The 16133-nt window shown below is 35.7% G+C and overlaps 1 protein-coding gene across 2 annotated transcripts in view; it reads left to right on the forward strand.

Moving 5' to 3' along the window:
• The window catches only part of SPAST (spastin), a 58349-nt gene that overhangs the window by 22856 nt on the left and 19360 nt on the right, over nt 1–16133 (forward strand). For both annotated transcript variants that reach the window (XM_068564663.1, XM_068564664.1), the window contains exons 4-7: nt 2287–2382; nt 8097–8284; nt 9114–9247; nt 9530–9623. In XM_068564663.1, coding sequence (XP_068420764.1) covers nt 2287–2382; nt 8097–8284; nt 9114–9247; nt 9530–9623 — 512 coding nt within the window. The remainder of the gene's footprint in view (nt 1–2286; nt 2383–8096; nt 8285–9113; nt 9248–9529; nt 9624–16133) is intronic.

The raw sequence follows: 16133 nt of genomic DNA on the forward strand, positions 1-16133 counted from the left end.
AATTTAAAAAGATAAATAGGGCTTCCCTGGTGGCGCAGTGGTTAAGAATCCACCTGCTAATGCAGGGGACATGGGTTCGAGCCCTGGTCCAGGAAGATCCCACATAAAAAAAAAAATTAAAAAAAAATAAATAAATAAAAAGATAAATAAAAGTTATTAATGGTTGGGCGGAAAGATATTCCATGAGGAACTAACAGCATGAACATAGACTCAGGGACAAGGAAAAGCATGGTGCTGGTAGAGACATGAATTCGGGATTGCTCAGGCATAAGAAGTGTAGGCAGATCATGGAGGGCCTTGTTGGTCATATAAAGGAGCTTGAGTGCTAATCTGTGGGCAATGGGAAACTGCTAAAGGTTTGTAGGCACACAGGTTATGTGGTAAAATTTCCCTTATAAGTAGATCACTGAGATGATTGTGTGGGGATTGCACATGAGGGGATCAAGAAGCAAGGTGACTTGTTTTATTTTAAATCATTGTTTAATCTACACGACCTTTAGTCATTTTAAAAAGAAGCATTAAACTAAGCTTACTTTCTTCAAAAAAAAAAAAAAATTAATTGGAGCAAGTTCACATTAGCTGTGTCCTGCTGTTGTGTGTGTGTTTTCATGCATATAAATCCAAGCCCTTCAAAAAAGTTCTATGGCTTATTAGTTATTAGTTATAAAAACTAAGGATTTAATTTCTGTTTATTTTGTACTATATAATGAATGTTTATGTGAACTTTTTGTTACATTTCATTGAAGAGTTTTAATTGATAAATCAGACATTTACAAATCAGTTCTTTCTAATTTATGTCTTTTACCAACACAACTGGTTTCTTTCTCAATATGGTGATTTGAAGAGTATTATCTTTGAGAAAAATCAGATGACCTACCTGTTAACTAACAACAGAAAAAGGGCTCCAAGGTATATTGTATCAGCCAGTTCTAGGATACAAAAGCTGTGCAGTACTTTGTGCTTTGTGCAAAAAGGGTAGCTGCTATTTAACCTGTCCCAAAGGCATGTGTGGTTGTACCATAAACCAAGCATGGCGCCTGCTTGTCTGACATTAGAAATGAAAGTTTAAAAGAGTTAGTATATATGTGCTACATTTTTGCATATATTCATTGACTTCTTAGTACCGGAGGAAAGAATCAGTAATGATAACTTAGAGTATTTCAACAAAATAAGTATGGTCAAAATTGAGCCCTATTATGAATGACGCTCAGAGCAAGTACTTCATGTATTATTTTATTTAACCCTTGAGACCCTCGGAAAACTGACGCTAAAGCAAGTTCGTACTAGTGAGTAAGTGGTAGAGTGTTTGTCAGGGTGTTCGTCAGCTAACAGTATGGATTGACTTGACTGGGCAAAGAGTGTAGTAGCAGTGATGTAGAGTGGCAAGGAAGCTCAAACCGATACACTCTTGGGCTTCAGGTGCTAGACATAGAGACCTAGATCTTGAGAGGATTTGTTGTTGTTATTTGAAGTGGGAGTAAGGTTGAAATAATCCTTTAAAATCTTTGATTAATTTAAAAATAGGCAATATATGCACATGCCACAAAATTTCAAAAGTTAAAGTTTGAAAAGCATCCATCCCATGCTATGCCCCAGCCACTCATTTCCCATCCCCAGAGGCAGCTGGTATTACCAGTTTCTCTGGGTCTTTTTTAGAGATAATTTTCATATATACAAGTATACATGTGTGTATTTAAATAAATGGTAGGGTACTGTACACACAGTTCTGCAGCATGCTTATTCCATTCTGCTTTATTACATTTATTTTCTGCCTGACATGCATTAATGTAGCTGAATATGGCATTTTCCTAGACACTCCTTACAGTTTCCTTCTGTGTCATTTCTCCTTTCCTGAATGTCCTTTTTTTTTTAATCTTTACAGATCCCAGCCAACTCACAGCCCACTTCCTCTGTAAAGCCTTTTTAATGTTCTCTTTGTATCTCTATCCTGCTCTCCCTACACAATGATTTGGACATATTAGATATTCAGGAAATATTTGCTGGCGATGGTAGTGATATAGAATTGCCTCAGGTTACCAGACCTGAATAATGCATATTTTGAACATAGTCATTCACTTGTTCATTTCTGTTGCTATTTTAATGTCTGAGTTTTTACTAATTATGTTGTTAAAGGTAACTCTATGTAAATGCCAAACCCTTCATTATGTAATAACTTTGTAACACCTTGAATCGTTTTTCATTTTCACATATACATTTTATTTTTTTACCATGTATTTTTTTTCTTTTTGTTTATTTTTTTCTTTTTTACCCCCCTCTGTTGCATAGAGAAGCTGCAGCCAGTTTTGCAGTTTTCCAAGTCACAAACGGACGTCTATAATGACAATACTAACTTGACATGCCGCAATGGACATCTCCAGTCAGGTGGGTTTAGGTTAACTAACATGTAAAATAATAAAGCTTGCATGCAAAGTAGAGTCTTACTTAACCTGATAATGTTGATTTGATTTTATAGTGGTAGATTTGATTGGTTTTTGTTTGCACAGGGCTGGGTGGAAAATACAGTAGCCCTATCATTCATGATGTGTAAACATGTAATAAATAGGGCATAGCCATTCTCAACATGTTATATTTGCATATTTTACAACCTCCAATTTTTGAAATTATAAAATATGAAGGTTCGTTTTCCTAAATTATTAAAATGTTCTTTTGTTTCTATCTTATTTTGAGCTTTTGTGTTTTTTTCTGTGGGTACCTGTACCAAATTTTTATGAAGTAGTGTTTATTGAGACAGAAATTTTAATTTTTCTTTGTTATATACCAATTTTCAATGCATATATATTTTCATTTATATAATACATGAATGTTTTATCATAGCACTTGTTAGAAAAAGTTTGAAGCTGAATTCACATAGTAAGGAGAAGCATTAGAATACTATTTTTCGGCGGTCCCACCTCCTCGCCCAGAACAGAGCCCGCGTTTCCGCAGAGCTGGAACTCCCGGCTCGGGGTCTCTTCCCTCTGCCGTCACTGAAGTGCCCCGGAGCCCGAGGGGAGGGCAGCCTCACTGAGGCTGCCGGCTCTGGAGGGGCCCCGGCGGCCGAAGCCGCGACAGTCCTGGGGACCGTGGGCCGGTTGTTTCAGCAAGTAACTTAAAGACAAAATGGAAAGACAAGGAGGTTTGTGCCTGAGATCATGTTGATGTGAAACCAGGGATGGCCACCTTGTGCCAGATGAATGCACAAAGAAGAAGTGGTCCATGTACACAATGGAATATTCGCCATGGAAAAGGTTGAAACACTGCTCTTGCAGCACCATAGATGAGCCTAGAGATAATCACAGAACATGAGGGGACACGGGTTCGATCCCTGGTTCAGGAGGATCCCACATGCTGCGGAGCGGCTGGGCCCGTGCGCCACAACTAATGAGCCTACGCTCTGGAGCCCATGAGCCATAACTACTGAGCCCATGTGCCACAGCTGCTGAAGCCCGCACGCCTAGAGCTCATGCTCCGCAACGGGGGAGGCCACTGCAGTGGGGGGCCCATGCACCGCGGCGGAGAGTGGCCCCCGCTCGCCGCAACTGGAGGGAGCCCACGGGCAGCAGCGAGGATCCAACTCAGCCAAAAATAAATAAATAAATAAATAAATTTTATTTAAAAAAAAAAAAAATACTATTTTTCTTTTTTTTTGTCCGTGCTGCGTGGCATGCAGGGATCTTAGTTCCCCAACCAGGGGTCAAACCCTACCCCACTGCAGTGGAAGCACGGAGTCTTAACCACTGGACTGCCAGGGAAGTCCCCTAGAATACTATTATTTACCATGGGTTAAATTTGTTTTCCATAAACTTTGGTCATCACATCAACTCCTACAGAAAATTAAATGCTTTTTTGTTTTGTTTTGTTTGGGTGGTAGGATCTTCATTTCCTAGGTTCTCTGACATCTTCTCTAGTTTTATTGGTAACTTTTTCAGAATTCGTTCTGTGTCCAGTACTTAAATTTTATTAAAGTAAATATTACTTTGTTCAAATTGTAGCAGAAAACCCTTAGTATAGACTATAAAACAACTGCTTTCTTTACTCATATGTGATTTTAAAAAGTTTCAAGATTTATTTTTTTGTTTGTTTGCTTTTTTCATTTTTATTGGAGTGTAGTTGATTTACAATGTTGTGTTAGTTTCAGGTGTACAGCAAAGTGAATCAGTTATACATACACATATATCCACTCTTTTTTTAGATTCTTTTCCCATATAGGCCATTACAGAGTATCGAGTAGAGTTCCCTGTGCTATACAGTAGATTCTTATTAGTTATCTATTTCATATATGGTAGTGTGTATATGTCAATCCCAATCTCCCAGTTTATCCCCCCCCCCGTTACCCCCTGGTAATCATAAGTTTGTTTTCTACTTCTGTAACTCTATTTCTGTTTTGTAGATAAGTTCAGTTGTACCCATTTTTTAGATTCCACATATAAAAACGATATGATATTTACCCTTCTCTGTCTAACTTACTTTGCTCAGTATGACAATCTCTAGGTCCATCCATGTTGCTGCACTTGGCATTATTTTGTTCTTTCTTATGGCCGAGTAATATTCCATTGTATATATGTACCACATCTCTTTAAAAAAATATTTATTTTATTATTTATTTATCTATTTGGCTGCGCCAGGTCTAGTTGCTATACCACATCTTCTTTATCCATTCCTCTGTTGATGGACATTTAGGTTGCTTCCATGTCCTGGCTATTGTAAATAGTGCTGCAATGAACAAGATTTCAATAAAGAAGAAATAGTGTGAGTGGTTTTCTTGGGATGGAAGAGACAATTGGTCATCAACTCTTTCCCTTGTGGCTTCACCTCTTCCTTAAGGAGTTCTCACTCTGGTTTGGTCTTCCACTACAGAGCCCCACCTTAGTAACTACATTCATTTTCCCATTCCTTCGTGTATCTGATTTAAAATAACCTTTTCAAGTATAGAGAAGTATTTTGTCTGTTTCTTTTAGCATGTTTGTGAAGGGCTGACGTCTTCATAATGAACTGTTTGAAAAAACAAAGAAATGTAAGAATGCACCACGTGTAAATAGTGAAGTTTCCAAAATACAAATTTGAGATCCTAATAATCCTGCCTGAGTAAACAGCAAAATTTTCTAGCCCTGAGGAGCTGGTATGCCTTTCCCTTGTCATCTTGATTTTCTTCTACTTAATTCCACATGTGAGATCCTATTGTATTTTTCTGCCATGTTGGGGGACAAAAGCAGCTTTCTCTTCTGGGACGCATTAAAAAAATCAAACTGTCTTATTTTAAATACCTAGTTACCAGTTCTGTTCTTTTTTCTTGTTGGGGGGACATACTGACTTCACAGCTAATTTATGCAGCACTGGTGTTTGATTCCTGTTGAGCCTTAGTGAATCAGCTGGCTCATTCATGCCTAGTTCATTAGTGTCACCCACTTATGGAACATTCTATGATGTTTCACTTGGATGAGTTACTTCTTCTCTCTTAGGAAGCAGATATGCCAAAGTCTGCTTAATACTTTATGTGTTATCTACAATGTCCAATTTTCAAGTCAAAATTATTAGACGTGCAAAGAAATAGGAAAGTGTGACCCTTACTCAAGAAAGAAATCAGCCTGTAGAAACTGATTCTTGGCTGGGCCCACATGTTGAATTTAGCAGATAAAGACTTCAAAGCAGCCATTATAAATATGGTCAAAGAATTAAAAGAAAATATGGCATCTGTTAACAAACCTGCAATCTTAGCAGAGAATATAAACTAAACAATAAAAATAATGGAAGTTTTAAAGTTGAAAAGTACAGTTGGTGAAAAAAATTGCTAGATAGCCTCAACAGCAGATTGGAGATGTCAAATGAAAGATTCAGTGACCTTGAACTTAGATCAATAGAAATTGCTAAATCAGATGACTCCAGTATTCAGAAAGCAGATTAGTCATTGCTTAGGGCCAGGGGCAGTAAGAGGAATGGAGTGCAAATGGGTACAAGGAAACTTTTGGCTATGATGGAAACATTTTGTATCTTGATTTTAGTGGCTATTTTGCCAATATATTATACATTTTAAATGCATGCAAAAGATTATACATAGATTATACCCTAAAATGTTGATTAAAAAATACTGAAAAGGTTTATAAAGAAAAACAATATTCCCCTTCCCACCTGTTATATCTCCCTTTCTTACCTGCACCCCTAGTTTGGCTCCTCATACAATATTTAACTCTTTGCTATTTTTTCTCATGCTCATTATACTTTTAAATATTATGCTTTTATTGCTATTCCTGATTTATGAGTTTTTGATATGTATTGACTTCTTTTTCAGATAGAAGAAGGTTTAATTCTCTTACGCCACCATTATCCTTCATTCCGTGTGTGTGTGTATATATGTACATATATATGTGTATATATATCACTGTTTTTAGTTATATTGAAAAATTATATTTCATATTATTAGTAACTTAGTAAATATTGTTTACCCAAAGACAAATAATATATTTTAATTATTTGCCCTTTTGGGTTTTTCCTCCCCCCACATTGTCTGATTTTTTTCTTGCTCTCTAGCTTCATGTTACAGTTTTTTACTCCTTTCTGTGTTTAATTTGCTTTTTTTTTTTTAAACATCTTTCTTGAAGTATAATTGCTCTACTTTAATTTGCTTTTTAACTAAAAGACCTCCTTTAGTATTTCTTTTAATGAGGGTTTGTAGATAGTAAACTCTCAGCCTTTCTAGTGTCTGAAAATACCCTCATTCTTATGTGACTGGTCACCTGAATATAGAATAAATGAAAGTTAACATTGTTTTTTCCTTCAGCATTTTAAGCATACTCCATTGTCTACTGACCTTTGTTATTTTTATGAAAAGTCTGCTGTCATTCTCACAGTTCCTTATGAAAATTTCTATCCATTTGTAATCTTAGGACTGTATATTTTCTGTTTGAAGAAATTCTTCTCCGGTCTCCTTTTTTCCCTCTGAAATGCATGATACTTATCATCACCCTAGACAGATCTTGCTTTTATTCACACCTTGGCTTTTCCTTATTGTCATTCCCTTTTCTGGATTGCTTTCCTGCTTCTTCCTATAGGGTCATTATCCATTAGTTCCTTGAACATACGGTACAGAACTTTGCATTTGTTTACTAGAAAAGAACCCTTGGATCTTAATTCCCTGACCAGGATCTAACCTGCTCCCCCTGCATTGGGAGCACAGGGTCTTAACCACTGGACCGCCAGGGAAGTCCCTAATTTACTGTACTCTTAAGTTCCCTTCTTTTGTTTCCTTAAACCATATTAAGGGATTTGATGACAAGAGCAACAATAAGGCTTTTGTCCTTCAGCTAGTCTTTTCTCTAGGCTACTCTAATTTGCTGACTGATTTAACATCTGTCTTCACAGTGAACACTGTTATTCATAAACTGATGTTTGTTATATAGTATATGAAAATATTATTTAGAAGCAGTGAGATTTGAACATTCAAAAGTCTGTAATTTATGTAGAAGAGCACGGTAGCTAGGTCAGGTAACCTTTTAGATTTAATTGAAGGTGTCCTATATGTGTTTATTTGCATAGATAGAGGATAAAATACTTGGCGATTTAACCATATCTTTATACCCTTTAAATTAAAATTATTTTTTAAAACCTTTGGTGGCACAGACTGGACTTTCATACTATTTTGTAGTCTTAAAAGTTTGGAACGAAGTGCTATTTTTTTTTTTTTTCTCCATACAACCTATCCCTAATGCCTTTACTACATTTTGTTTGTTTAATTTTTGGCAGCTTTTAAACAAAGAAAAAAAAGAAAATTTTGGCAGCTTTATTGCTTCGTACCTTTTTTATATCCTCCTCCTGTCCCCACAAATAAAGTTATTTCTTTTTATAGCAAATACATATTCCTTATAAGAAAATTATAATATACATCAGGAAAAGGAAAAAGCTAAATAACCCATAATCTTGCCCACACCCAGTAATAACCCTTATGAACACCCTAGTATATATTCTGATTGAAATCTTATTTTGAAATATTGTTGAAGTAAAAAACAATTAGTTTTACAAATTTGTACTGGTCTTTATATTACTTTTTATAATGTTTAGCCACAATTTTCTAACCATGATGATTTTATCTTTTTCCTTGATAGAAAGTGGAGCTGTTCCGAAAAGAAAAGATCCCTTAACGCACACTAGTAATTCACTGCCTCGTTCAAAAACAGTTATGAAAACTGGATCCACAGCTCTTTCAGGCCACCACAGAGCACCTAGCTGCAGTGGTTTATCCATGGTTTCTGGAGTGAGACAGGGACCTGGTCCTGCAACTGCCACTCATAAGGTATTTGGAGACAGTAACTTTAATTGCTATGCTGTTGCAAATAGAAAATTTTGAACATGATATGCTTGCTTAAGTTTATTACAAGTACTTTATAATACCTTAGATAATTGATAAGTTTCTACAACATTGAATGAAACTTTTTTTTTAATTTAGATTTTTAAGACTCTAAGTAGTAGAGGCAACTTGCTACTAAAAAGCAAATGTTTTTTTTTCTCTATTATTTTTTAAGCAATTTTTTTTTAACTCCTTTTGGTCCTAAATAGGTTAATAGTAAGTTTGCTTATCCAATCTGTTTTGTATAATACTGTATAATTCTTTTTTTAAAAAATTTATTTATTTATTTATTAGGCCACACGGTGCAGCTTGTGGTATCTTAGTTCCCTGACCAGGGATTGAATCCGAGTCCTTGGCAGTGAAAGCGCTGAGTCCTAACCACTGGACCACCAGGGAATTCCCTATAGTTCATTTAAAATTTGTTATTCTTTTAATTATTTAAATCTACATAAATGTTTTATAACATTAAACATACATAGAGGTTTGTTACAATTCTAACAAGGATCAAAATTGTATGACTGCGTTGTGATAGAGCCTTTTTATTTTATAGTAACTGAATCTCTCTGGATAAAATCTTCTATAAACCCACTTCATGCCAAATGTAGTTCTATAGTGAATGCCATTTTATCTTGGAGTAAATATACAATTTTTGGATTTTTATATCCATTTTTTGCTACTTTTAAGCCTTTAATTCTGTGAACATTAAGGCTGACTCACATGTGAAAAGTGTAAACATTATGTTGTGTTTTCACATTAAAATTTTGTGTCCTTCAAGAGTACACCAAAAACAAATAGAACAAATAAACCTTCTACCCCTACAACTGCTGCTCGTAAAAAGAAAGACTTGAAGAACTTTAGGAATGTGGACAGCAACCTTGCTAACCTTATAATGAACGAAATTGTGGACAAGTAAGTTTTGTCATCTAAAGTGTTTTATGGGGTTTTAAATTTTTTTAATTTATGAAATATATCATGAGTGAAATAGATAATATATATACCTTGTCTAATTTACATATGTAATTTTTATGATGGTTTTCAATTACTGTAAATGTAGAAAACCATTGCTTTACTGATTTAACTATAGTTTCACAGTTAACATAAAAATGGCTATGTTACATAGAGCTTAGACTTAATATTATAATAACTGAAGTATATTTCTGTTACGGAGCTAACTGAAATTCTGTTTCTTAGTGGAACAGCTGTTAAATTTGATGATATAGCTGGTCAAGAGTTGGCAAAACAAGCATTGCAAGAAATTGTTATTCTTCCTTCTCTGAGGCCTGAGGTAAGGATTTTATATTATCATTTTCCTATAGCATCATCCATTACTGAATCCATAGTACAGTAAAGAAGTGTTTGAGCTATACGAGAATGATTAGTTCATATAACAGTAGATTAGATGTCTTTTAAGGGAAAAAAACATTAGCAGTTGATGTTGACTAGTTATTTATACTGGAGAGGAGAATAAATATAATGGTTCCTAATTCCCAGTCCATTTTTAATTAAATTTATAGGAAAAGTAGGTAACAGGAAATAATTTTTATATCAAGGTAAGAGAGATTTAAAGTTAAGAAAGAATCCGCCTGCCAATGCAGGGGACATGGGTTCGATCCCTGTTCTGGGAAGATTCCCACATGCCGCGGAGCAACTAAGCCTGTGTGCCACAACTGCTGAGCCTACACTCTAGAGCCCGCGAGCCACAACTACTGAGCCGGTGTGCCACAACTACTGAAGCCTGCACACCTAGAGCCCATGCTACGCAACAAGAGAAGCCACCGCAATGAGAAGCCTGCGCACCGCAACAAAGAGCAGCCCCTGCTCACCGAAACTAGAGAAAGCCCACGCGCAGCAATGAAGACCCAACGCAGCCATAAATAAATAAATAAATAAATACGTAAATAAATAAATAAAAGAATTATTTTCAAGATATTAAGTCATCAAAGTGGAGAGCTGGTGAATGATGGGTAGGGACCTCACCTTTTCATCCCTTATTTTTAAACTCACTAAGGAAGTTAGGTAATCTTGCAGTTGATAATAAATATTTAATTTTCCACACATAGCATTGTTTTTCTTTTTTTCAGTGCTTCATTCTTTTTTATTGGAGTATAATTGCTTTACAATGTTGTGTTAGTTTCTGCTGTACAACGAAGTAAATCAGCCATATGTGTACATATATCCTCTCCCTCTTGGGCCTCCCTCCCATCCCCTCCCATCCCGCCCATCTAGGTCGTCACAGAGCACCAAGCTGAGCTCCCTGTGCTGTATACAGCAGGTTCCCACTAGCTATCTGTTTTACACATGGTAGTGTATTTATGTCAGACCTAATCTCCCAATTAGCATTGTTTTGGATTCTCACAATTCACGGATTGCATGTTTGATGCTGTTCTGAAAATATTGCAAAAAATAAATATGAGGATCCAGTCTGGATTAGTTATTTCTCTTCTCCTAGAACTTTCAAGTCTTAATGGACTCATTTACAAAATCTCGTGAAAATAGATGTTATATGGCACATTGTGATGAATACGCTTTTAAATGAATGTGTAAAGCTTGTGTGGCTCTAGTTTTCTATAGTCTATGTCACTCTCATACTACTTTCATGGTGTTTATAACTTGTGAGTACCAACTATACTGAAACTTACTATTTTTTGAGTCTGCTTTCTTTATTTTTACTTCTTGCCCACTCTAAGAAGCAGTGTGCATGAAATCACTGGTCTAATATACTAATTGAAATTTTCCTAATACACAATAAAATAGAGAATTATTAAAATAGAAGGCATTTGTCCTTATATGAACCAAATTTATCTCTTGTAGCACCTCAGGCCACACTTGGAGGAAACATATTATAGCTTGTATTTGGGCTTACTTTTTGCCTGGGGTTATGTAAGAGTAGTAAATGTAGCAGAGTGAGTATTGACAAAAAAATGCTTGTTGAAAGAACTCATATAATTGTAGACCTGAAAAGGATCTTAGCAGTCATCTAGTCCACTTGTGGATAAAGAAACTAATCCTGAAATCTAAATTTCTTGCTCAACATTATAGTTAAGTGGTGGTTCTAGGAAATGAAATAAATAAGATTCCTAACATTAGACTGCCGCCTCAATGCTATAACTGCCAGCTAATTCTTAAGTATGGATTTTAGTATTTATTAAGTGGTATGCTTCTTAGGGTACAAAAATATATCTAAAATTGTAAAGGTAGTAAGGAAATATTTGGACTGTGCTAGAAGGCATTCAGCTTCTGCTCTACCCATAGCTTTAGGGAACACATCTAAAGTGGAAAGTGAGGTCAAACAGCATATGACTTTGCATTTTGGCATATTTCCATGGTGGCGCTATAATATTAGAAAAAACTGGAATTTCAAAGTTGAATAACCTAGCCTTAGGAGGGGCAGAAACCTTAGTAAATGTACTAAATTGGAGCTTGAGGAAGGACAGAATTTGAGGTAGACCCAGACCTCAGGGTTTGGACCATTTGTCTCTCTGTCTCCACACCTGCCAATTGGACCATTTTTATAATTCTAGTTCAGATTCTAATTCAGAAAGGGAATATGATTGTCCTAGCTCAGCTTTTCACAGTAGACCCATAAAATGGATCGTGGTAAGCCGTGAATGGGTCAGACTTATTTCATAAAGCATCTCCATTGTGCAACAAATCAGCTTTATTCATAATTGTCCACAGTGGGGAGCTTGCATGGACCACGGTGGGGACATTGTTAGGCTAGATTGGAAAGTTGGGTATGACAGGCATCATGACGAACTTATTCATTCTTTAGCGTGCTAGAATTTTTATTTCATCACAGAAACGCAGAATCATAATTAAGTCACCGAACGCTAAAAATGGCTTTAAGGAGATAAATAATATTAAAAATATATGCTTGAGTTAATTTCTTCTCAGAATTACCTAAAGCAAGTACTTTAACCCTTGTTCATTCATGAAGTCATGGACCTGGAAAGGACATTGAAAAAACTCTTGTCCATCTCCCTGCCATCAAATAGGACTATGTTTTAAATATTTTAAAAGTAATTTTTTTTTTAATGTCTGAAACATTTATATTAACATATTTCCATACATATCTCCATACAAATACAAATATAAGATTTTTAGAAATTTCATGTAATGTCTGAAACATTTATATTAACATATTTCCATACAAATAACCCAATGAAAGTTTAGTATTAGTTGTTTTGTTTGTTGTTTTATACTGCAGGTTCTTATTAGGCATCAATTTTATACACATCAGTGTATACATGTCAATCCCAATCGCCCAATTCAGCACACCACCATCCCCACCCCACCGCAGTTTTCCCCCCTTGGTGTCCATATGTCCATTCTCTACATCTGTGTCTCAACTTCTGCCCTGCAAACTGGCTCATCTGTACCATTTTTCTAGGTTCCACATACATGCATTAATATACGATATTTGTTTTTCTCTTTCTGACTTACTTCACTCTGTATGACAGTCTCTAGATCCATCCACTTCTCAACAAATGACTCAATTTCGTTCCTTTTTATGGCTGAGTAATATTCCATTGTATATATGTACCACAACTTCTTTATCCATTCGTCTGTTGATGGGCATTTAGGTTGCTTCCATGACCTGGCTATTGTAAATAGTGCTGCAATGAACATTCGGGTGCATGTGTCTTTTTGAATTATGGTTTTCTCTGGGTATATGCCCAGTAGTGGGATTGCTGGGTCATATGGTAATTCTATTTTTAGTTTTTTAAGGAACCTCCATACTGTTCTCCATAGTGGCTGTATCAATTTACATTCCCACCAACAGTGCAAGAGGTTTCCCTTTTCTCCACACCCTCTCCAGCATTTGTTGTTTGTAGATTTTCTGATGATGCCCATTCTAACAGGAGTGAGGTGATACCTCATTGTAGTTTTGATTTGCATTTCTCTAATAATTAGTGATGTTGAGCATCTTTTCATGTGCTTCGTGGCCGTCTGTATGTCTTCTTTGGAGAAATGTCTATTTAGGTCTTCTGCCCATTTTTGGATTGGGGTGTTTATTTCTTTAATATTGAACTGAATGAGCTGTTTATATATTTTGGAGATTAATCCTTTGTCCGTTGATTCATTTGCAAATATTTTCTCCCATTCTGAGGGTTGTCTTTTCGTCGTGTTTATGGTTTCCTTTGCTGTGCAAAAGCTTTGAAGTTTCATTAGGTCCCACTTGTTTATTTTTGGTTTTATTTCCATTACTCTAGGAGGTGGATCAAAAAAGATCTTGCTGTGATTTATGTCAAAGAGTGTTCTTCCTATGTTTTCCTCTAAGAGTTTTATAGTGTCCAGTCTTATATTTAGGTCTCTAATCCATTTTGAGTTTATTTTTGTGTATGGTCTTAGGGAGTATTCTAATTTCATTCTTTTACATGTAGCTGTCCAGTTTTCCCAGCACCACTTATTGAAGAGACTGTCTTTTCTCCATTGTATATCTTTGCCTCCTTTGTCATAGATTAGTTGACCATAGGTGCGTGGGTTAATCTCTGGGCTCTCTATCTTGTTCCATTGATCTATGTTTCTGTTTTTGTGCCAGTACCATATTGTCTTGATTACTGTAGCTTTGTAGTATAGTCTGAAGTCAGGGAGTCTGATTCCTCCAGCTCCATTTTTTTGCCTCAAGAATGCTTTGGCTATTTGGGATCTTTTGTGTCTCCATACAAATTTTAAGATGATTTGTTCTAGCTCCGTAAAAAATGCCATTGGTAATTTGATAGGGATTGCATTGAATCTGTAGATTGCTTTGGGTAGTATACTCATTTTCACAATGTTGATTCTTCCAATCCAAGAACATGGTATATCTCTCCATCTGTTGGTATCATCTTTAATTTCTTTCATCAGTGTCTTATAGTTTTCTGCATACAGGTCTTTTGTCTCCCTAGGTAGGTTTATTCCTAGGTATTTTATTCTTTTTGTTGCAATGGTAAATGGGAGTGTTTCCATAATTTCTCTTTCAGATTTTTCATCATTAGTGTATAGGAATGCAAGAGATTTCTGTGCATTAATTTTGTATCCTGCCACTTTACCATATTCATTAATTAGCTCTAGCAGTTTTCTGGTGGCAGTTTTAGGATTCTCTATGTATAGTATCATGTCATCCGCAAACAGTGACAGCTTTACTTCTTCTTTTCCAATTTGTATTCCTTTTATTTCTTTTTCTTCTCTGATTGCCGTGGCTAGGACTTCCAGAACTATGTTGAATAATAGTGGTGAGAGTGGACATCCTTGTCTCGTTCCTGATCTTAGAGGAAATGCTTTCAGTTTTTCACCATTGAGAATGATGTTTGCTGTGGGTTTGTCATATATGCCCTTTATTATGTTGAGGTAGGTTCCCTGTATGCCCACTTTCTGGAGAGTTTTTATCAGAAATGGGTGTTGAATTTTGTCAAAAGCTTTTTCTGCATCTATTGAGATGATCATATGGTTTTTCTTCTTCAATTTGTTAATATGGTGTATCACATTGATTGATTTGCATATATTGAAGAATCCTTGCATCCCTGGGATAAATCCCACTTGATCGTGGTGTATGATCCTTTTAATGTGTTGTTGGATTCTGTTTGCTAGTATTTTGTTGAGGATTTTTGCATCTATATTCATCAGTGATATTGGTCTGTAATTTTCTTTTTTTGTAGTGTCTTTGTCTGGTTTTGGTATCAGGGTGATGGTGGCCTCATAGAATGAGTTTGGGAGTGTTCCTTCCTCTGCAATTTTTTGGAAGAGTTTGAGAAGGATGGGTGTTAGCTCTTCTCTAAATGTTTGATAGAATTCACCTGTGAAGCCATCTGGTCCTGGACTTTTGTTTGTTGGAAGATTTTTAATCACAGTTTCAATTTCATTACTTGTGATTGGTCTGTTCATATTTTCTATTTCTTCCTGATTCAGTCTTGGAAGGTTATACCTTTCAAAGAATTTGTCCACTTCTTCCAGGTTGTCCATTTTATTGGCATAAAGTTGCTTGTAGTAGTCTCTTAGGATGCTTTGTATTTCTGCGGTGTCTGTTGTAACTTCTCCTTTTTCATTTCTGAATTTATTGATTTGAGTCCTCTCCCTCTTTTTCTTGATGAGTCTGGCTAATTAATGGCTTATCAATTTTGTTTATCTTCTCAAAGAACCAACTTTTAGTTTTATTGATCTTTGCTATTGTTTTCTTTGTTTCTATTTCATTTATTTCTGCTCTGATCTTTATGATTTCTTTCCTTCTGCTAACTTTGGGTTTTGTTTGTTCTTCTTTCTCTAGTTTCTTTAGGTGTAAGGTTAGATTGTTTACTTGAGATTTTTCTTGTTTCTTTAGGTAGGCTTGTATAGCTATAAACTTCCCTCTTAGAACCGCTTTTGCTGCATCCCATAGGTTTTCGGTCATCGTGTTTTCATTGTCATTTGTCTCTAGGTATTTTTTTATTTCCTCTTTGATTTCTTCAGTGATCTCTTGGTTATTTAGTAGCGTATTGTTTAGCCTCCATGTGTTTGTCTTTTTTACGTTTTTTTCCCTGTAATTCATTTCTAATCTCATAGCGTTGTGGTCAGAAAAGATGCTTGATATGATTTCAATTTTCTTAAATTTACTGAGGCTTGATTTGTGACCCAAGATGTGATCTATCCTGGAGAATGTTCCGTGCGCACTTGAGAAGAACGTGTAATCTGCTGTTTTTGGATGGAATGTCCTATATATATCAATTAAATCTATCTGGTCTATTGTGTCATTTAAAGCTTCTGTTTCCTTATTTATTTTCATTTTGGATGGTCTGTCCATTGGTGTAAATGAAGTGTTAAAGTCCCCCACTATTATTGT

Source organism: Eschrichtius robustus, chromosome 15, assembly GCF_028021215.1.
Source record: "Eschrichtius robustus isolate mEscRob2 chromosome 15, mEscRob2.pri, whole genome shotgun sequence".
Classification (NCBI taxonomy): domain Eukaryota; kingdom Metazoa; phylum Chordata; class Mammalia; order Artiodactyla; family Eschrichtiidae; genus Eschrichtius; species Eschrichtius robustus.